Source organism: Colletotrichum phormii, assembly GCF_030913505.1.
Source record: "Colletotrichum phormii strain CBS 102054 chromosome Unknown BDP81scaffold_8, whole genome shotgun sequence".
NCBI lineage: Eukaryota > Fungi > Ascomycota > Sordariomycetes > Glomerellales > Glomerellaceae > Colletotrichum > Colletotrichum phormii.
In genome coordinates, this window is record NW_026851450.1 from 804,852 (window position 1) to 826,507 (window position 21,656).

At 50.6% G+C, this 21,656-nt stretch overlaps 9 protein-coding genes across 9 annotated transcripts; 4 read left to right on the forward strand and 5 right to left on the reverse strand.

Moving 5' to 3' along the window:
* Positions 1–2,044: 2,044 nt before the first annotated feature.
* Positions 2,045–3,042, forward strand: BDP81DRAFT_448811 (inorganic pyrophosphatase; the record flags this gene model as incomplete). The annotated part of the gene is made up of 5 exons (XM_060592336.1): positions 2,045–2,247; positions 2,322–2,382; positions 2,449–2,515; positions 2,571–2,632; positions 2,686–3,042. The coding sequence occupies 5 exons, from the start codon at positions 2,045–2,047 to the stop codon at positions 3,040–3,042; spliced, it is 750 nt and encodes a 249-aa protein (XP_060446296.1).
* Positions 3,043–3,950: 908 nt separating this feature from the next.
* Positions 3,951–4,610, forward strand: BDP81DRAFT_295480 (uncharacterized protein; the record flags this gene model as incomplete). The annotated part of the gene is made up of 1 exon (XM_060583095.1): positions 3,951–4,610. A coding segment is annotated over one exon (660 nt), but the record flags the coding sequence as incomplete, so codon positions are not given.
* On the reverse strand, positions 4,402–5,887 carry BDP81DRAFT_425694 (RTA1 like protein). The gene is made up of 2 exons (XM_060590245.1): positions 5,660–5,887; positions 4,402–5,600 (listed from the first exon to the last, which is right to left on the reverse strand). Exons 1-2 carry the CDS (start codon positions 5,673–5,675, stop codon positions 4,723–4,725), a joined length of 894 nt encoding a protein of 297 aa, XP_060446298.1. The 5' UTR covers positions 5,676–5,887; the 3' UTR covers positions 4,402–4,722.
* An 877-nt stretch (positions 5,888–6,764) lies between these two features.
* Positions 6,765–8,888, reverse strand: BDP81DRAFT_372580 (major facilitator superfamily transporter). Its single transcript, XM_060586656.1, has 4 exons — positions 8,679–8,888; positions 7,731–8,565; positions 7,529–7,667; positions 6,765–7,460 (listed from the first exon to the last, which is right to left on the reverse strand). Exons 1-4 carry the CDS (start codon positions 8,829–8,831, stop codon positions 7,082–7,084), a joined length of 1,506 nt encoding a protein of 501 aa, XP_060446299.1. The 5' UTR covers positions 8,832–8,888; the 3' UTR covers positions 6,765–7,081.
* Positions 8,889–9,349: 461 nt separating this feature from the next.
* Positions 9,350–11,862, forward strand: BDP81DRAFT_372582 (fungal-specific transcription factor domain-containing protein). The gene is made up of 3 exons (XM_060586657.1): positions 9,350–9,529; positions 9,622–10,687; positions 10,761–11,862. The coding sequence occupies exons 1-3, from the start codon at positions 9,451–9,453 to the stop codon at positions 11,812–11,814; spliced, it is 2,199 nt and encodes a 732-aa protein (XP_060446300.1). The 5' UTR covers positions 9,350–9,450; the 3' UTR covers positions 11,815–11,862.
* Positions 11,863–11,958: 96 nt separating this feature from the next.
* Positions 11,959–14,646, reverse strand: BDP81DRAFT_517221 (FAD binding domain-containing protein). The gene is made up of 5 exons (XM_060595901.1): positions 14,327–14,646; positions 13,984–14,255; positions 13,490–13,860; positions 12,760–13,427; positions 11,959–12,702 (listed from the first exon to the last, which is right to left on the reverse strand). Exons 1-5 carry the CDS (start codon positions 14,620–14,622, stop codon positions 11,991–11,993), a joined length of 2,319 nt encoding a protein of 772 aa, XP_060446301.1. The 5' UTR covers positions 14,623–14,646; the 3' UTR covers positions 11,959–11,990.
* A 2,185-nt stretch (positions 14,647–16,831) lies between these two features.
* On the reverse strand, positions 16,832–17,721 carry BDP81DRAFT_317452 (uncharacterized protein; the record flags this gene model as incomplete). The annotated part of the gene is made up of 2 exons (XM_060584264.1): positions 16,832–16,960; positions 17,644–17,721. Coding segments are annotated over 2 exons (207 nt in total), but the record flags the coding sequence as incomplete, so codon positions are not given.
* Positions 17,722–18,986: 1,265 nt separating this feature from the next.
* On the reverse strand, positions 18,987–20,259 carry BDP81DRAFT_347028 (uncharacterized protein). Its single transcript, XM_060586131.1, has 2 exons — positions 19,999–20,259; positions 18,987–19,935 (listed from the first exon to the last, which is right to left on the reverse strand). The coding sequence occupies exons 1-2, from the start codon at positions 20,009–20,011 to the stop codon at positions 19,412–19,414; spliced, it is 537 nt and encodes a 178-aa protein (XP_060446303.1). The 5' UTR covers positions 20,012–20,259; the 3' UTR covers positions 18,987–19,411.
* A 217-nt stretch (positions 20,260–20,476) lies between these two features.
* BDP81DRAFT_448818 (regulator of volume decrease after cellular swelling-domain-containing protein) lies at positions 20,477–21,488 on the forward strand (the record flags this gene model as incomplete). Its single annotated transcript, XM_060592337.1, has 2 exons — positions 20,477–20,817; positions 20,876–21,488. The coding sequence occupies 2 exons, from the start codon at positions 20,477–20,479 to the stop codon at positions 21,486–21,488; spliced, it is 954 nt and encodes a 317-aa protein (XP_060446304.1).
* Between the last annotated feature and the right edge of the window lie 168 nt (positions 21,489–21,656).

The following is a 21,656-nucleotide window of genomic DNA, read 5'->3' on the forward strand; positions in this document are numbered from 1 at the left end:
TTCTGGCATGATGTGCCAGTCTGGCCGGATGAGAGCAATAAGCAAGTGATGAACCTCGTCGTTGAAGTAAGTCAAACCCCCCACTTCCTGGCACCCCCCTGTTTCTGGCACCACAAAAACGATGGGATCACAACCCGACCTCCTCATTACTATTAACTATTGATCCTCAACCACACCCACTACAATACAGCTGCCAGCCTCACTAGGGCATTCAGAGTCGCTGGATTCAGCCGTGATAACCTCCTTTTCACCCGCTTCGATTTGAGCCCGATGGATATCCCTGATGTTCGCGAACTTCGTGTTGGGATCGATTTGAACAGTCTTCCTCTTCCTCACTGCAGCGTTGGTAACTTGAGCCCTCAGGTGAGCTAGTTGCTGCTGGGCAGCTGCCAGTTGCCAGGCCTGCTCTGTGAAGCCTTTTTTCACCTTCCTGAATAGCAGCCGTTGAGTGCTGGTATCATTGTCGAGTTGGGTGTATAAGTGCAGTTGACCGCTGAGCTCTGCCAGCTTCCTGGGTGTCGACCAGACCACTGCAGAGGAGGCAGAATCCCATGGCTCAACAGGGGTAGTTTATTGACCATTATGGCATCGCTTTCTGCCCTGACTAGTTGGTTTGGGTGTGGTGGGCTTAGCAGGAGGCTCAGGTAGTACCATAGGGTTCATCAGGGGCTTAACCATCGCCACAGGGTGTAGACCAGTCCACTTCCAACCACTTCTGATGTTCGAGACTGATAGACCAGCAAGTCGAGCCTTCTGGTAACAGTCCAGGAAGTTCCTTTTACCTATAATGGTAGAGTCGTTCCATTGAGACAAGTAACCGAGCTCCTTCCGATAGGCTGACTTAACAGGGCTGAAGACAGACTGGTCAAGAGGCTGGAGGACATGAGAGGAGTGTGGTGGTAAGAACAGTAAATGGATATTGTTAATATAGCAATTCCACATGAAGTCTGTCGTCGTATGACTCCCATGCCCATCCACAATCAGCAGTCGAGCCTCCCCCTCAGCCTCAGGCATAGTCTGTGGGATGAACACCTTCTCTAACCATTCAATGGCAGTTAAGTCTGTAGTCCAGCCATTATCTGTTGCTGTGAACTCCCACCCATCGTATGGAACGAGATGTAATGGAAACCACTGCTGTTGGACTGTCTTCCCCTTGAAAATGATAAGAGGACGAAGTGCCCTACCCAAGGCTGAGATACACTCAATGATAGAGAACCATGCCCTCGACCCAGGTTGTTTCTTGCGAACAGACGTCGTCTCAGCCATACCCAGCACTAACCCATTAGCTCCCTGACCCTCGAGGATGCCAGTCTCATCCATATTATATCTGTTGGCTGGTTTGATGTCCTTGATCTCAGGGATAGCGAGGAACTTAAACCAGTTCCTAATGACCTCAGTAGATGCCCCATTAACGCGTCTAGAATCGATAGAACGACTTCTCTGAACCTTAATGATAGGGTTCCTTCTCACAAAGGCATAGATCCAGCCTTTTCCCAGTGGTTTGGTATCCCCAGCAGCAGCCAGAACTCGCTCTGCGAATTCCTTCACCTGTTGGTGCGTTGGTGCGAGGCCCAGCGAAGCCTGAATGCGAAACCATTGTGCCAGCTTACTCTCCTGGTCAGGAGACAGCCTCTGCCAGTCAGCAAAAGCCACTTTCCTAGTCTGACCACCTTGGAGACGTAGTTGGAGGGTTGATCGTGGTATCCCATACTCCAATGAGGCTCTCTTTTGACTCTTGCCGTTTGAGATGTCCTCGAGAGCCTGACGAAGCTGATCTTCGGTATATTGAGGCATTAGATATAGAAGAAGGTATGTGCAAAAGATGAGCCCATTTAGACGCGAATTGAAAATGTTGTGATAAAAGGAGGTTGGGGGTGGGCATTGGGTTGTGGTGGATTTTCGCGTTTTTGTGGGTGCCAGAAACAGGGGGGTGCCAGGAAGTGGGGGGTTTGACTTACCCAGGTGGCAGGATGGCAAAATTGAACTCAAGAGAAGCGAGCCATTAAGTGAGTGTGTTTCAATGGAAGAAAACCTCACAAGGCTAATGATTCCTTCTTTTTCAGATCCTATTGTTCATGACTCTCTGAACGGCGCTCCGCGATACGTGGAGAATGTTTGGCCACACAAATCGTACCCTTTTATCTACGGGTCTATCCCGCAAACATGGGAAAGTCCGAATTACAACCACTCTTTTACTAGCCTGTTAGGGGACAACGACCCTGTAGATCTCTTCGACATCGGTCAGGAGTAAGTCGCAAGGAAGGTCCGCCTTCATCAGGTCTCATATTCGATGAAGACTAAGAGGCTGACTTTGCATCTAGCCGTGGGCACGTCGGTCAGGTGAAACAAGTTAAGATTCTCGGTGGCCTTGCCTTGGCCGATGTAAGTCTACGATGAATTGCATTGTCAGCCCCTCGTGTGAGACATGCTAATAGGGAATTGTCACAGGGTAACGAAACGGATTGGAAAATTCTCGGCATCGACGTCGAGGATCCCACGGCGTCCGTTATCAACTGTGAGATCATTTGCAAGCTCGAGAGACCGGATTTCATGAGCTGACTTATTCAAAGCTTTCGAAGATGTTGAAAAGTATCGCCCTGGGACCATCAAGACATTCCGAGACTGGTGGACTGTGAGTCTTCTTCTCATATCGCATGATAAAAGACCCCACTGACCAGTTCGCAGCACTACAAGGTTACCCGTGGCGATCCAGTCATCAATATCATCGGTGACTGGTATCAGAATCTCACCTACATGCAACATGTCGTTGAGGAAAGCCACAAGACCTGGGCAGAGTTGATCAGAGGGGAGGTCGACTCCAATGAAATCAACTACAATCAGACATCCCAGCCGGACGTCGAAAACAGCTTCGTAGACAAAGCAACAACAACTGCGAAGTTCAATATCCCAGCAGAGAGCAGAATCGATCCTGCTGCTCCGAGGCCGGAAAAAGCTGACCGCTGGTATTATCTGGACAGCGACGCCAGCTTGATTGATGTCCCTCCGACCCAACAACCCTTTCTCAAAAGGCAACAGGCATAGCTTCTTCTTTGAACAGAAATCGATTTTCTTTGGGCTGGATGGGACATGATCAGTATCTGCCTTTCTTTCAGCGTCATCGTCATGCTGGGTGGGTTCAATCTTTTGTCAAACAGGTAGAAATAACGAGTAATAAGATGAGAGGGCACAAACACCCTGCTAGTTCCTCACTTTCAGAGTGTGCAAACTTCCCCTTTGTTCTTCCGACACTTTCATGAGACTCGGCTCTCTGACTCGCATTTTCTTCCGTGGAGTCTTCAAGCCCAAAGACCCACAAAATCCCGCAGCCCTACCCGCGAGCTTATTTCATACTTTCCCCGATGTGACACCTTTCCCACCTATCTTCAACGTCGTTTCTTTTGCTAGCACTATCGCCATACCGCGCTTGACGTATCTGGACAAACCTCCACGCTCTCTAGCCCGCGCATCTACGATCAAACTTTTATCGCGGCGAACTCGTTGCATATTTGCGGTCAGATTTCAAAGACTGACGAAAATTTTCATGCGACAAACGAAACCTCGCCCATGAGTCAAGCATACCTACCATTAGCCCCCGCCAACTCACACTTTCACCCATCAGCGTCCACACTCAGGCGTTATCGATAATGGATGTCTCGGCCAGCCATTCGGGAGACTTCGAAATGGACATGGGCAATAACCAAAATCCGCCTCAGTCCGGTGTACCTCCCGTTGCCTCGCATCCTAGGCCACATGCAGGACTAGCTGCATCACACGCGGTGTACATGACCCCAGTCAGTCTCATGGGAGACACATCGACAGTCAACTTAATGCAGGAAGGAACGACACACCAAAGGAAGATCACGCGAGATGCCAAACCGACTGCGCGTGGATTACCCAGCCGAAAGCCAAGTCCAGCGCAACCCTACAGACACATCAAGAAGTCCGCGAAGGTGGAGAAGCAGAAGTCAAAGAGGTGGAAAAGCAAGACCACCGACTCAAGACTTTCCTCCGAACTGGATCGCCTTCTCATGGGCGACGACGCTTCAGAGAGTACCTCATATGGGGAATCGCCCACAGCTTACAAGGTTCAACATCCCTTGCGAGCCGCTCTGCAGAGTCTTCCTGGCTTCGCATTCGGCGACGAGTTAGACAGCGTCATATTTGGAAAGCACCGGCGCGTCTCGTGTGGTCTTGCGGATATCATGGAACAAGGTGGACGTGACGCAATCAAAGTTTGGCTTGAAGAGTTCCTCTTGCTTGCTTTCCAGACGATGGAAAACATTGTCGCACGCCATCCGCAGTTCAACGATATGGACGACGTTCCGATGGGCTTTGTTATCCTAGCCAGAGAGATGGAGTCGACTTCTGACAAGTCACCGGCATCTCGAACCTTTTCGCGAGCACGGAGAACAATGGAGAGACGGCTTCGTCAAAGCTACGACTTGCGAAGGCTCATTGAATGGGTCATCGATGCTCGTCAACAATTTCTAGAGTCGAAGCCCAAGCCCATGCCTGGGTTTGGGGTCTTCGGGCAGGCGGTGGTGGAGGAGGGCACGGAGCTCGAGAAGAGGTTATGGGCAGCTGTTGATGCGCGGACGACTGGTACAGCAAGATATCCATTGTATTGAGGTGTGGAAAGATGAGCAGCACAAGAATTAGTATCCTTGTTTATTACACAGGCACTGGGGGAAGGGGAACTTCTATAGCGAAACTACAAAGTGCCTATTTCTGAATAGACTCACAACTGCGAACCGTTGTCTTTTCAGCATCACCAACGCCGCCGGAAACTTTCTTAGTCACGCATCTGCCCAGATGCCAGATAGAAAGCAGAATCACCGCCAAGACCACAGGCGCAAATTCGAGCACGCCAAAGAAAACTTCGTTTGAGTAAAGGTATCCCCCAAGACCTTCCGCAGTTTCGGCAAGACGGAAGCAGGTACGCAGATAAATCAGCAACGTCGCCGCTGAAAATACAGCCACGAACGTCGTAAGCCTATGTTGCCTGATTGCTGTTCGAGCCCGGAAGAGGAAGATTGAAGTCGTGATAACGAAGCAACCGATCGAGAAGACCTGGTAAGCGAGTCCTCCAAGCAAAATGTTGTTAGCCGTCGTGGGGTCCTCGCGCCGTGATTGCTTGACTCCAATTAAAGCGGCGCCCGAGATCTGCGTGATGGTCGCGATGGCGTCTGAAGTGATGAAGAACCACAAAACCAACTTAGGCGGCAAAGGCGAGAATTGTCGCCCGAAGCGGTTGATGAGTGCGGAGAGAATCGTGTAGATACCGGCTGCGAGGAATACCGGGGCCGTGACGATGAAGAAGTAGTTGAGAATAAAGTAGATGAGGTTATACGGGTTCGCTTTCGCGGAGAGGGAGCGGGCTACGTAGCCGACGATTTCGAATAGGAGGCCGATTGGGAATGTGACGAAGTACCAGCTGCGGTAGCGAATGATCTGCCAGGTGTGGACGAGGAGGAGGAGGAAGAAGAGGATGTCGGCAAGGACTGTTAGGACAAACGATGGGGTGTAGCCGTATATGATGACTGGCGTGTCCCATTTTCCTCCAGGGTTGACGAAGTTAGGGTCAACATAGCCGTACGTGGCTTTATCAGTAGTGTCAGTGATGGATGTTGACGCTTGAGCGGTTGGGTGTCTGTCTCACCTCTTGCTTCACTCATCGTGTCGTTTAGGAAGCCCTCGCCTAAAAGCGACGTTGGGTCTGAGACTTGGGTTCGAATTGGAATATTGTGTACTAAGGGCTTGCACGAGAGAGGCTGGTCTTGGATGGAAAGGCCGTCCTTTAATATCGGCAAAATGGTCACTGGGGTATCATTTGACAGCAAGGGACGTGCTGCATATCAGACACATCGCTACCTAAATGATCTGCTCATGGGACTTATTGACACGCAGATCGAAAATAACGGTTCGGAACGGCCTGCCAAGCTGAGACCTCGTGGCTGCTCATCCCTTTCCAGTACTAGTGGGTGGATCATGGGGATTCGCAGAACATGCCCCTAGTCTTTCGCGATAGCATGTAAGCACTCTTGTTCCACATCAGCATCGACGACGGATACCTTCCAGAGGGAAGACATACTAAACACATGCCTCTTGGTCTAGCTCAGTAAAGCAGGGCTGATATCCATGAATCATCATTCCGTATATCCTGGTTCCATCTTCAAGCCACATTCTTATTCAGACAAAACTGCATGACATGGGCATACTCCTTTTGAGCATCTATCCGGCCGGGAGCCTACTGAAAGCCCTCTCTCGGCCGACTTGCACATAAGAGCTTCTCTGATTGGTCGGACCTAGTTGCCTTAGCTACTCAATGAACATCTACCTGTCTCTTTGGTAAGAAAAGCCCAACGTCAAATCTCACACTTGTGCGCCGAAGAACTTGATGTCTCTCAGTTTCCCAGCTGGGTTACCATGAAGGTGCTACGCGTAAGTCACTATGAATCCGCCGATTTGTCTATGGTCTAAGTGGCCCATCCGGCGAATTACTTGCCTTTTCCGTACTGTCCTCCGTGTAAGACCTCGCACCTCGGCAATGCCAAGAAGTCCGAGGTCCGGGGTTTTAGTGGGTCTAAAGGCCGTGGCGGCACCTGCTTCCGATGCGGCGTACGGCAGCGTTAACAAACAGAAATGAAAGGTTTCGGCTCGGTGGTTCATCCAATTTCATTTGTCTGTTTCTCATACTTAGAATACGTCTGATAGTAATCAAAACCCCCCTTTTGGTTTGCTCTTTAAAGTGATAGATATGAGAGAAGAGACCTGCGTAACTGGAGAGTCGATTGATCACTCCGATCATGTCCTTAGACTATGCCAGGACGCTGCCTTCAGAATTGCTCTTTTTTTAGACTGTAGAATAATTCATTTTGAAGCGCTTTCTCAACAGCGTCTGTGTCCTCAATCCGGGTACGTATTGGATCATTGAGCTGCTGCTTCTTCATCAAGTACTCTGTCGCATGTTTATATACCACTCAACTAAAGAACCAGGTTTTCAAATGGGTATTATTTCTATTAACTATGTCTAATCATTATTGCATGTATTCTATGGTCATATGCTCATTATGTGTTCAACTCAGTGTTCAATAGCAAATGCCTCTCGTGCTATCTTGCTGCTCCGAGCGAGGTTATCGCCAAATTTAATAAAGATGAATGGGATAACACCCATGGCCAAGGCGATGAAGCCCAGAACCGATGGAGCCCAGTGAACTCCGAGGTTGCTATACATCTTACCTGCCGCTAAAGGCAAGGTGATGGCTCCGATTGAGCGTGTCATGCTGGCCGCGGCATGTGCCGATGCCGAATATTGTCGGAAAACGTCGGTGAGGTAGTTGATCATGCCCATGAAGAGCAGATTGAATCCACAGCCAAAGATTACGCCACTGAACATAGGCAAAACGGGGGACGTGGACGGCCACACGGTCCAGCCAAGCCAAAACAGAGCAATGACCATCCTGAAGATGCAGGTGTTAGTTTTGGGTTCCTGTCATTTGCATATGAGATCGTGGATAGGTATACATACTGCGGAGCAGCAATGCATGCGAGAGGCAGCCTGCGATTAATCGACTTCAGAGCCCACTCAACACCGGCCTTGACTTGCTTGTCGTGATACCATGTCCATGCGGAGAAAATGGCAAGAGCAAAGAAAACTCCAAGGACCACTAGCCAGATGCGTTAGTCTACCTTATTCGTCGTCAACTCCAGCATTGTGGGCGTCATCTCACCTGGCAAGAACGCAAGTCCAGCCATTCCGGGAGACATGCCATAGAATCCTTGGAAAATGACCGGGTATGCCTGAAATAGTAGGTAAAATACCGAGTACGCCATTGTGAGGTACGCAGATGTCGCCATGAGGATTGGCTCGGTAAATAGAAGCTTCATAGGTCGAAGAAAGATCTTCCGCACATTGAACGGCTGCAACTGCAGTTGTTGTTGCTCTTTGCCATCGACTACTCCTTTGTTTCGCTTCAGCTGCCTCTTGGCTGCCTTGTTGTGAAGAACAGGCGCATAAGTCTCGGGCAGAGTGAGAACGAGAGGCAATCCGCAGACCCCGATGACACTAGCGATCCAGAAAGGCCATCGCCAGGACATCGGGGATGAGAAGCCCGAAACCATGGGTCCGATGAGTGGGCCTACAGTCGTGACTGTCATGTAAAGTGCCATTGCGTTTCCTCGAACGGCAGGGTTATCGAGGATGTCAGCATACAGCCCGCCGATGACAGTTGTTGGTGCTGCCGCGTTGATGCCGCACAGAAGACGGAGGACTAGTAGTACCGGATAGTTTGGTGCTCCAGAGCATGCCAGCATGAAGATGATGTATCCGCAGTACGTGCCGATGAGCACCGGACGTCTTCCAATGTACTCGCTCAACGGTCCAAACAGCAAAGGCCCAAGCACGTATCCGCACATAAACAGGGAGTTGAGAAGAATAAGGTGGACGCGGTCTGTAACTCCGAATTGTTCGCTAATGGCGTCAAGTGCGCCTGAAGGCATTGATGATCCGAGATTGCCACTGAATGTGCAGGTAAAGCCGGCCACAACAATATGCAGCTTGCGCATCTGGGATTGATCGTTAGAAGACAAGTAGTCTTGATAGAGCCACGCAAAGGATCTGGACGATCCGTTCGACCAAATCTTCAGTCGAAACTTTGCTCCACGCAGAGGCCACTTACAGGTGACAATGTCGTAGCGTCAAGCAGATCCCCCGTTGTTTCTTGCAAAGATGAGCCGTCGGAAGTGTCGCCGCTCCTCTCAACATCCGCCGTTGGTTCTTGTTTCCGGTCTCCATTCTCTTCGTTTGTGTATTCGAACGGACGTGCGTCCATTATAGCCCTCTATGGTTCTTTGCGTCTGAAGTTTGCTCAGTATGGTTTGTCCAACGGTCCAAGTGGTTGTGATGTTGTCTGTACAGCCTTGGTAACTCAGACTGAACTGCCCAGCTCCCCTTATATGTCTTAGCAACTCCATCTTTGTCCATTGCTACCCGAGCATCGAAAAAAAAACCCTTTTGCAAGACCCTGCTAGATAACTTTACCTATTGGTTCCATTTTCCTACTGCATTGAATGTTTCGCCAGTTGTTCGGGAGTACTACAAGTCATTCTCCACAGTTGTAATTGGTTCAAATGACCGACACTTCGCTGCCCATGTTTCTGCACTAACAGATTTTGAAGGCATGTGAAAAGTGAAGAAAGATCTGATTGGTTCGTATTTCCAAGATTGCAAAATTCTGCTGACATAACTCCCGAGTCCATGGTGTTCGGCTTTTGAATGATCCACCACAACTTCCGACTTATATCCAGTCCCGTCCACATTACCTCCACATCTGTCAAGCTTTGCGTCAGTGCAGTCAAGGGCGCGCCATCACAACTGAGATGCTGTGATCGAGTCTAGATCCCGCTCGGAAAATAGGTTTCCAGAAGGCGCTTTACCGCTAATACTGAGCCATGTCAGCCGTAGGGCGCAGGGGCGCATCTTCCCCGACAGGATCAGCGTCTGGCCAGCCGTCGAAAAAACCGAGAACCAGTATGGCCCCCCGGTCCTCGGCCTCTCTGTTTCACTGGCTCCTCGTAACCTCAAGAAGCATTCTGACCGACAATCTTGTCTCTGATAACTAGACGGCAGGGCCTGTGTGACGTGTCATCAGCGGAAAGTGCGTTGCGACATTCTTGAGAAGGGCACGCCATGCTCCAAATGCGAGGCAAACAATATTACCGACTGTCGGATCTTCGAGAAGAAGAAAACCAGATCCTCGACAAGGGTCTCTCAGAGCCCCAATATCTCTATTCAGCCAAGGATAACAACAGAGCCGAGCTCTAGACCCACAACCACGCCTACAGCATCGAATGCTGCCAGTCCATGGGCACCGGTCAACGTCGACTCGCGGCCAGCATCGGCTCCAGGAAACGAGTTCACTGCTCAGACCCATTACGCCACTGAGGTTGCAACGCGAAACTTGGCCGACTTTCTTGACCGAGAAGAGACAGGTTATCAGGATATCCTACCAAGCGGCCGGCTTTACTTCATTGGTACTGAGTTCTCGAATCTGAACTATCTCGTTCGACAGCGATCTCAACGGCCCGATCAGCATGTTCTACATTTCGGGAGTCATCCTCTTGCCCCGAGGATGTCTTCAGTGCCACCCGAAGCCCTAGAGCTACCCACCAAGACCTTGGCTGATGAACTTGTCCAGGCATACTTTGTGCACATCAACCGTGGCATCCCCATAGTTGACGAAGAGTTCTTCATGAAAAAGTATAACAACACAGAGACCAGCGACGACTTTGCGAGACAACGACCGTTATCTTTACTCTTGCTGAATGCCATCTTGCTTGTCGGGGCGCACGTCTTGTCCAACCAGCGTGATGATCTCAAGGCATTGAAGGCAGTCTTCTTCAAGCGAGCTAAAGCCTTGTTCGACTGCCGTTTCGAGCAACATCGCGAGACGTACCTACAAGCCGCTCTTCTTCTAACGTGGCAATGCGATGACCTTGAGGATGTCATCTCGAACTCTTGGTACTGGGTCGGCATTGCTGCCCGAACGGCATATGGAATGGGCATGCATCGAGACGCTATGCCTTCAGGCCTCAACGTTATGGATAAACGCCTATGGCGGAGGCTATGGTGGACGTTGTATCAATATGACGTTTTAATTTCCATGGCTCATGGTAGACCTCAAGCCATGTAAGTCGATTGCTCAGCCGATCATCTCCACTATTCGAAATATCTCCTGATTGACCCTCAACTCCTACAACAGAAGCCTTGACGATTCCGATGTACCGTTCATCGAGGAATGCCATCTAGAAGACACACCGGAAGCTGAAGCGTCCTTCATAGTTCAGCATACAAAACTGTGCATCATTTTCGCAAAGGTCATGAAGAAACGGGTGGCTTTGCGTTGCAAAGAAGGTGAAAAGGTCGAGGCCACGAGGAAAGCCGATGTTGCTCTGGCTGAGCTAGTCACCAACCTACCCGAACGACTCCAACTATCCTCAGGAGATCCAGATATATGGCAAGTAATGTTCCACATCACATACAACAACTTTCTCATCCTTCTACATCGGCCACCTCCTCGTGCCGTACCCGGTCCTGCTTCGACTGAGGCCGGCAACGACTTGAGCATATGCTCTGATGCAGCGGCTACGATCGCCTCTATCTTTGAGTCTCTACGGAAGAGGGAGATGTTGGCAGGTCTATGGCTTCCAAGTCTGCATATGCTCTTCACGGCTCTGGTTCATACGTCAAGTCAGATGCACTCCAGCAACCCGATCGTCGCAGCCAAGTCGAAGCGCCATACAGAGTCCATGATACAGACATTGCAGGCGATGAAATCTCAGTGGTTATACGCCCAAAGCCTATTGAATCTGTTCGAGCCTAAACGGCCGAGAAATCGCGGTCTTGCACAGCAGTCCACTCAGCCGAATGATACGGGCAACCGAATAGGTGGTAGTGGAGAGCAGGATCATTCTAGAATCACTCTTCCTACCGACATTCTCAGATTTGACGATCATGCCATGGCAGGATCGTCAGCAGCTATGGGAGATGGACATTCAGCACGAACTCTCGTTTCCGGCACAACATATGGTTCGCAGAGCACAAACACGGCAGCATATCATGGCCTAGCTAGAGACCCGGTGGGACAGTATGCGGCGGCTGTCATAGGGAACATGTCGCAAGGCGGCCGGCCATACAACACTGAATTCGGGGGAGACAACATGGGCCTTACTGATGCTGACACCATGGACATGTTGCAGCTGCCATCAGCTCTGGAGTTCCTGCTAGCGGGTGCTGGGAACAACTTCGACTTCTGATAGTCACAAATCATCACAACAGTTTGCAAAATAAACTCAGTCAACTTCCTTGTGATAGTATCCAGGCCTAGCTTGATTCTCATGCTTATCTTGCTACACTCTGGAATCTACAAAACAAGATATTTCACACCACCTAGCATTGCCCTACAACACGCTGGATATCCTCGCACGAATAATCAGTTGCCAAAGCTATCCAAGACACTCTCACGCCAATAGTAGAAACCTGCAAGCGCTGCACCAGGGCCAACAGCGATGCCACTAGCAATGGACCCCAAAGAGCCCAGCAATGCCTGCTTGGTAGTAACAAAACCCTCTGATCGCAAGTCCCACGCCGAGTAGAGAGACAAGGCAGCAGAAGCAAGCCCAAACAACCCGGTACTTGTCGTGAAACCGTCTGACAAGCTACCAGACGAAGTTGTAGCCAAGACCTGATACATAGCGCTCGCCACATGAACCGTAGCACAGACCCCTGCCGCGAATGCGTAGGCCATCTTGAGCGGCACCACATCGTTCTTGTCATACATGTCAACGAACTCCTCTTCGTCTTCTCCCTTGACTTCCTTATCGGCCTTTATGGATGAAATTATATCCTTCACCTTGTGTATGACCGAAGCTATGCCGTTCACTAGAGCCGCGCTGAAGACCGGGGTCGCAGACGCAACGAGACCGACGGCCTGTTGGAGCTGCGGGTCTTGGATCGGCAGGCTCGCGAGGATCGTGGGGATAGCGTAGCCAACGATAGCTGACGGAAGAATTGCCTTGGCGTATTTGACAGGTACATGCCTACCAGTCAGAGTGTTGGTGCCTTGAGTAACGATGCCGAGACTCAGAAGTGGCATAATGGCCTTGAAGCCGAAGGCTGTGAAAGGGGCAGCAGAAATTAATGGCCTGCAGTTTGTCATGTTAGATCAGTGTACAGCAGGACACCAACGGTGGAAAGCCTACCATAGAAGAGCTGAAAGCCTGTTGCCGAATCGGTGCCCCTCTACAAGCCAGACGACAAGGGCAGAGAAGAGGCTTGTCTTGAATTGGACGTCTTCAACAAGATGGTCAAGCGAGAATGTCTTTGTCAAGCCTGAAACGAGGCCAAAATCCCAAGCTCCAGAAATCCATAGTCTGGCGCTCTCCTTCAAGTTGGAGAAGTGGGCGAAACCGCTAGAGTAGTAGAGCAGCGCTGCAAAGGATCCAGATGCCAAGACCAAAGCTAATCTCGATGCCGCTTGACTTGTCAGAGGTCGGGCGGGGAGTTCATCGTCAAACGGCACCAGGCGACGTCGTTTCGGCAGTGGAATTCTATAAACCCTGCGGCTAGCCTTGCAAATGGGGACCGCAGCACCGAGGAAACCTTCGTCACCCAACAGGGGGACTAGATACTTGGTGACAATCTTGGAGTATGGTGATCTCCCGGTTAACACTTGCTGGAGCGTGTGGGCATTCGCTACCAGGGTTTTCGCTCGATCATGGCGGTTGACATGGACCTGGGCCAGCGCAGCCTCGACAACTTCAGTGGGTTGCGCCTTTGGATTCTTCTCCAGCATGTCGGCCAGGGCGTTTGTGAGCAGCGCCGCAGCCTCCAGGGCGCCGTTACCTCCTTGTCCAGAGATGGGGTCGATCTACAAAGGAAGCCAAGTGTCAGCGTCAAGCATCGACAGCAAAGGCTAGGGTGTAAACCGACCTTGTGACTGGCATCCCCAATGCATACGGTCCGTTGATAGTGCCACTTTTCGAAGACGTACTCCTCCAGAGGCACCAAGGTGGCCATGATCTTGTTCTTGTAAATGTCGCCAAATGTGACATTTTCGAAGACTAGATCTTCCCAGTGCTCGAGAGCCAGCTTCTCTGTATCTTCCTTGGAGTATCTCGGGATGTCCTTCCCATACTTGGTGTCTCCAACGCCCGCGAACAAGAACCAGTATGTCCGATTGCCGGGCGCGCTGATAATGAGGTAACTTCTTCCTTCGTTGAAGACCATCTGTTGATTGTGGATAGGAAGGTTGCTCGGGCGTTTGGAGATGCCAAAGATGCATTTCGTCGCCACGGGTACTCCTAGATGACGACATTAGTACTCCAGTCAAGGCATGACAAGTTTCATTGCCAGTTTCTTTATGCTTTGTGAAGATCGTGCAACTACTCTGGAAGCAGGACCTGCGTAATTAATCAGAAACTTACGAGAGTGTTCATCAAGAGGGAAGTAGCCAGGTCGTTGTTCATGACCAATACGCCACATCTCTTCTCGAACAGTGCTGTGGATGCCGTCTGCCCCGACCACGATGTCGCCCTCGAATACGGAGCCATCTTTTGTGTGTAGACGCACTCCTTCCTTGAGAAGCTCAACCTTCTCGACTCGTTTTTCCGGGATGACTCTGTCCTTGTTCTTCAGGTTGTCGTAAAGGACCTGAAGAAGCATCTGTCTGTCGATGAAGATGGAAGGGTAACCAAGTCTAGTCAAAAGAACGATTGTCAATGACCCTGCTAGGCTGTCATATCGCACCCCTCTCAGATTTCAGCTTACCGAGCTTCCATGTGGTAGATATTGACCATGCTTGGTGTGCTCAACGGTTTGCCATCCGGGCCGCGAAGGCTGTTTCTCAGGTGATATTCTCCGACCATTTCAAGGATTGGTTCGAAACATTCAAGTTGATCAAGGATGCGGAATCCATTGGGAAGGAGACCGATGCTCGCGCCTACCTGTGGCGCAATGTTGGGGTATGCCTCGAGAAGGGTGTAGTCGATGTCGAGCCTCTCCAGCATGTTAGCTAAAGAGAGGCCAGAGACGCTGCCGCCGACAACGATGACTTTGAAGCCCATTGTTACTGTCTTAGAGAAAAACTGCAGTGTTGATTCAGATCATACAATGGCAGTAGAGTTAATACCGAGCAAATAATAAAAGTAAATTTGTTCAAAGGGTCCGGTCGACGGTTCGTCTATAAATCATCGATTGCCTCATTTAGCATCAAGATGGTCAAAGTGCGGAACAGGAACAGGACATGGTTTGAACATCGTTATTGGGCAGGAACTAAAGGGCGATGCATGCAAATGGTACGCTAACACCACCGAGAGAAGCAGAAGCATGGCTGTGAAGGTGACCGAAAATGTCCGCATCCGCGAACTAACAAACGCGACTTGATGCCAAACGGCGGGAGACGAACTATAAATGCCGGGCTTCGCAAATATTTGGATGCCGAATTTTACATGGAGCATGTCATCCGCAACTCGGGTCTTATTTCTTTCCCGGCCGAAGCACGCGGCGGCGCGGGGACCACTTGTGGCAGGGGACCGGGTCATAGCGTAGCAAGATCTCGGGAAAAATGCACCTGTTCCGGAACAGGGCTCCGAGATCCTGACATAGTCCACCCTAGGGAGCTTTGACGGGTACCCTGAACTTTGAAGGGTACGCCCCGGCGGGCTGGGCCGCGAATTTTTACTTATTGGTCTTGGCCGAGACCGTGCAAAGTTCATCTAGTTTATCAAGGGTTCACGCTGGTACTGAATTATCACAGTCAAAATGGTGCATATGCTGTAAGTCAACCTACCCACTTTTGGCCACCACATCAAAGTTGGTCTCAAAACATCACCACCAACTACACTCAATTAATTAACTACCTTCCACTGCCACTACAATACAGTCACTACCCTCACTAGGTAATTCGACCCTTGCGAGTCGACTGGGACTAACGAGACGGTCGCCAGAGTCCTCCTGAGCCCTCTTTATGTCCCTGATGTTCGCAAACCTGGTATTTGGGTTGGTTTGGACAGTCTTCTTCTTCCTTAGAGCTATGCGGTCAATTCGAGCCTGGAGAAGTCGGTTTTTGTACTCTAATGTAGCCAATAGGTAGTCCTTCTCGGCAAAGCCCTTTTTTATCTTTCTGAACAGTAGTCGTTGAGTGTTGCTGTCTGGACTGAGCTCTGTGAATAGCTTCAAGTGCTGGCTGAGCACCCCAGCCTTCCTAGGAGTCGTCCAGTCAACAACAGACGTCGCTGATGTCCAGTCAACGAGTTCCTCTGGCTTGCCAGTCGCTGCCTGACCCTCTGCGGTATTGTTCAATGGAGTGGCAGGGCTGGGGAGCATCAGTGGGTTCACAAGTGGTATGCCCATGTTACCTGGCCATAGACCACTTGCTTTCCAACCACTTCGTATGTTTGACGCCGTCAGACCAGTGATTCGAGCCTTGTGGTAACAGTACAAGAAGTGCCGCTTTCTAACTATAGTAGAATTATCCAGGATTTCGTGGTTTCCGAGCTCCCTCCTGTAGTGAGACTTGACTGGTCCAAAGACAGCCACATCCAGGGGCTGAAGGACATGAGAGGTGTGTGGAGGTAAGAAGAGTAAGTAGACGTTGTTGATATAACACTCCCACATAAATTCAGTCGTCGTATGACTCCCATGCCCATCCAGAATCAACAGTCGAGGCTCCTTTTGCCCTCCTGGCCTCCTGGAAGGAGGTGGCTCAGTCAGGGGCAGAAACACCTTTCTCAACCACTCAAGGGCAGTCTCGTCGGTGGTCTATCTATTATCTGTCGTTATGAACTCCTAACCATCGTATAGGTTAAGTTGAAGGGGAAACCACTGCTGTTGGACCGACTTTCCCTTGAATATGACCAGTGGTTTGATAGATCTACTACCAGCAGAGATATACTCGATAATCGACACCTAGGTACGAGAACCAGGCTCTTTTTTCCGTACTGCTCTGGTCTCTGCTATGCCTAAGACTAACCTATTAGCTCCCTTGCCCTCCAGGATACTAGTCTCGTCTATGTTATACCTATTGGCTTGTTTAATGCCGCTGATCTCTGGTATATCGAGTAGTTGGAACTAGGGCCTAATCACCTCAGTAGTTGCTCTATTAACACGTCTAGAATTAATAGTTCGACTTCTCTGGACCTTAACTGAGGGATTCCTTCGCAGGAAGGTATCAGTCCATCGCTTGCCAATAGGGTTAGGGTCACCCTAAGCTCGCAGAACTCGCTTAGCGAATTCCCTGACCTACTTATGGGTTAGTGAGACCCTTAGAGTATATTAAATACGAATCCATTTTACTAATCGATTTTCCTGCCATGGATTAAGCCTCTGAAGCTCAGTAAAACCAAGGGATCTGTTCTGGTGCCCTCTTATACGATTCCGTAGAGTTAATCGTGGTATAGCCCACTGTTACGGCCAGCTAGTCGTAGGGGTAGTTTGCAGAAGTTGAGGCTGCGGAACTGGTAACAGTAATCGTAGTCGTGGAATAGTTTCAAGGAAACTATGTCTGTCAATCGTAAGGGTAGGTAAGGCTTCGGTGATCAATCGTAGTCTTGTCAAGGTAGTAGCTGAAAGCGGATGTTAATCCTGATACGAAGTTAATTGCTGAAGAAGCTATGGGAAGTCTGTCCTAGAGCCCAGCTCGAGTCCATCCTATATACAAGTCCTGATCCTGAACATATCCTTTGTTGCCTGATCACCATGTTCGTTGGTGATCACTAAGTGGATACTGGTGAGCGCTCACTTTGGTGATGATGATGATGATGATGTATTTAACGTCTGGTAACAAAAGGACGTGCCGGGCGCTATGCCGACATGGTCTATACTAATCTAAACTATATTACAGGCTACCGTCTTCACCTAACGTTCCTGTTCAATGACTCGGGCAAATTTTGGTCACTTTGGGTGATCACTGTGATCACCTTATCGTGTGCTCACTTTCCTTATCGTCACGTGACTTGTTCCATAGTTCTTCCGTTCCATGAGGAGTCACCTGAGTTCCCGGATTCTCTGCGTATATCAGGTAGATAGCCGCCGCAGGCCTGTGGGGCGGGCCCCCTGGCCTTGTTATGCATGTTGGGTTGTAACACCCACTTAATCGAGGCCTTATTAACCGAGGTACCGTTTATAATAGCATTAAGAGCCTGACTAACTTCAATTTCGGTATACAAGACTATTATATACCAGCGAAGAAGTGTGCCAAAAATAAATGTGTTTGGACGAAAATTGTAGTTGTTGTGGTTGTTAGAAAAATAGGGGTAGGATAATATTGAGGTGGCTGGGAGGGATTTTTGGGGTGGCCAAAAGTGGGTAACTAGGTTGACTTAATAAAAGCGAAAGTCCATTGAAATTGCCGAATGGACACATTGGACAGTTGGGTTGTACGTCAACAGTGTGCATCATGTTCGGATGGCTTCCCTCTCGACTCTCGAACAAGAAGGTAAGTGACACTGGAGGCGGTGCGAAACCGAGTAAATAAGAAATTGAATAAGACCTCGGCCTGCCGCCTTCTGCTTTTGTGTACTCCGTACCTTCTAATACCACAACGTCGGCTTTGGTAAAGAAACTCGAGAGCCTACTCAATCATATTTTAAGCCCCGCTCTCAGGCAGTATACTAACAGCCGGTACGGGTATGATTCTGCTGATGTCTTCTCTTGCTATCAGGACTTACGAAGATCGAGAAGTAGCGGTTCAGAGTAACCTAACAGGATTAAGTCGACGCATCAGAGCAACCTAACACAGGATTGAGTCGACGCAATACGGCATGCAACTTGTCCGTCCCTCTCTTACTCCTGGGTTGACAGGGTGGAGTAATCTATGTCGGAACGAATCCTAACCCGGAAAGCGAACAATCGATATCGAATGTAGCCTTTGTACGCTAGTAGATCTGCAGAGCGATTTCGCCGGCTCGGTGCCTTCTTGAGCATCTAAATGGGACATTTTATCGGTACATCAGCTTCACAGAGACCTGTTCTTAGTCAAGGAAGCTGCCAAACGCGCGTCCATTCTCCCTCCATCTCACGCTATGGGGGCGTAACCCAGCATTACGACTAGACCTCATGCGACAATGAATTATGATTGAAGTTTAGAGAAGTATAGCGCCCATCAGGACCAAGGAATGCCCCATGAGGCAGGAATGTACGACGTATTACATAGTGACAGAACTCGGCTCACCTTTCCGAGCTTGGCAAGGAACTCCGATATCACGTTGTATCTACCACATCTAGCTAAGATATCGAATGCTACTATCACCAAGCCTTATCGGCACTCATCTAGTTGAGCCTTGGAGGCAACGAGGTATAAATCTTGGGAGATGGTGACGAGGGTTGGGCATGTGGATGAGCGGTCTGATAATTTGGGTGTAAGGCAGTGTATGGACACAGGTAGGCACCACAGAGTTGGCAACTTGTGATGGGGTGGTTCTGCTCTTGTGAGTTTGAAAGAAGTTCATTAATCGTATGAGTATCTAGACTCCTGAGTCCTGAGTATCATTCGGGATGCTGGAAGGCAGGCCACTTGCCAGTTGTTCCCATTTCCTAGAAGTAGCTCAGCGTGCATATGGTAGAAGGCTTTGCACAATTCTAACTGCATCAAGTCGTAGATTGTCGACTTTGTACAAGCGTTGGGGCGACACCTCTCTAGCAAGGCTAGCTAGCTTGCCTTGGCCTCAGACCAGGCTCGCACGAGCGGCTCCATATTGCAGGTTCGGCACAGTGCCATAGCATTACCCAATTCCCCTCATGCAGATGGTTTGCTATCTCAACCAGGCCCGGATCTGGCAACGATAAAACCCGTCATGTGAAATGAGGCGCAACGCCGGCGAGTAAAGCAAGAGATCGTAATCAGTCGCATTTGGTTCACTTCATGCTCAACCCGCCAAACACCCTGTCTAGTTCCGCGCCCTGGTCGTTCAGCGGCATCTCGCTGGTCCCCGCTATCGCTGATGTCTGATGCCCAGCTTCCTCCTCGGATGGTCCGCCCACCTTTTCCGGCTCGAGTATCCGGGCTTCACTGTCTAGCCAACCGGGCGCAACCCTCCTCTTCTCGGCCAGTTCCCGCTCTTTTATCCTATTCTCGAGGTCCCGTAGGTCACGCTCGGCGTCCTCTTGCATCTTTGTGATGTGTGCTTGTAGCGCACGACAAGAGGCGATGATATCATCCGGATGCGCTGCGTGTCCCGACTGCGAGATCACGTACTTTGGTTTATTCGCCGAGGTATTACTAGCTGCCGCATCTTCGGTGACGGCAGCGGGAACGCCTGTTGCCGAGGGAGGGAGAGCTGAGGGCATGGCCTTGTAGTTGTAGGAGAGCGTTGTGGCTGCGGGGAGGGAGATGAACGGAGAGACGGTCAGGGGGACCTGCTCGAGGAGCGGATGGGAGCCTATCTCTATGGTCAGTCTCTGAAATTCCGAAAAGAAAAGCCACCGACTGGTAGAATACGTACGATTGCTATACATGGTGGGTAGCACGTCTTGCCTTTGGTGGGTAGGTGTCAGTGTGCAAATGAGGGTGGGACGGGACTATATGAGCCGTTTTGAGGGTCATACAAGCTCGTAAATGGTAGCAATAATCGTCCTTGAAGTTTCCTGGTAGTCAAAAGGGCCGGTCAAGAGCGTGTTTGCAGGTTGTTGTGTTTGCGCCAGTTGAGGGGGATTCGTCAGCTCTGCGCCGCGACTGCGTAGCTGTCCGAGGCAACGGAGTGCGATCGGACTCTGGAAGAATGTCGGTGGAGGAAGAGCTCAGACCCCCCGAGCGTTTTAAGTGGAACTTGCGGATCAACCCTGCTGGCCAATGCCTGACCGCCTGCCTCTTCTGATTACCTTAGCCCCCACCCAGGTATCCGAGTACCTTTTATCAAAATCATCACGTGGTGATAGCGATAAGAGCTTTACATTCTCCAGCTCCAAGGCAAGCACCCCACCATGAAGGGTCTCACAGGTCAGCCCAGGCAGAGTCCTTTCAAGGATCTCTTACACATCATCAACATGCTGCCCACAACCATTCGCTCTCCTCCTTCTCTTGGAGACTTCACTCCAATTGAGGAGCACCAGTCGCAAACCCCCGCGAGCTTCTTCGGAGGAAAGCCCGTCCTCCATTTCCATCTCGAGGGCGCCAAGGCATGGATCCCGGCGTCGCAAAAGGGCAACTTGGCCGTCTTCCCGGCTGATGTCTCGACTATGGCCTCTGCCCCCGATGGCACGACGTTGAGAGAGGCGACCGAGGAGCTTGTGGAGCAGCACGTTTCCGTGTTTGTCACTTCCGAGTATGTATTCCATCCACTCTGCTACGCGTGCGCTCCCTCCGACTAACACGCCTTCTAGGAACTTTACCATCTTCTCTACGGCCCAAGGCGCTGGCGTTCAGATCCCCTATCCCTCCATCTCGATTCACGCCGTGAAGCAGGTGGGATCTATCTCCGAAGGTGCCCCTCTCCAGGCCATCTGGATGCAGCTGCAGCTTGCCGACGGCGGCGACGGCGACGACGACTTCGATACCATCGACTTGACTCTCGTGCCCGCGGTCACTGCTGGCGCCCAGGCCGATATCCAGAAGTTCTACGATGCCATCTCAGCTTGTTCCGATCTCCACCCCGACCCCGTCGACGAGGATGATGAGGAGGAGGACGGCCGCATCATTTTCGAGGGTGAACATGAGCCAGTCGAGGGATACGAGGGTGTCCTGTACGGCGCACCCGATGGAGGCTTGCCTCCTGCCTTCCCTGGAAGTGGAGGCTGGATCACCGCAGAGAACGTCCATGAGCATTTTGACGCCGACGGCAACTGGATCGGTCAGAATGGCAATGAGGATGAGGAGGAGGAAGGTGGCCAGCTGGGAGAGGGAGCCGGTCGGGTTCGCGGTCACAACGAAGCCAACAACGGCGTCAATGGCCATGACGACCCGAGCAACAAGCGTCCGCGTGTTGACGAGTCATGAATTTGCGCGGCAAATGAGGCGTGGGAGTTGACGAGGAACGACTTGATACCAGGAATAGGACTCGGGCTCATGAAACCGACGTAAGAATACCATTCTTTTTCGCATCAACTCGAAACCAACTGTCATGCTTCGATATTGAAGGAAACTCGGCTTTCTCTTGTGTTATAA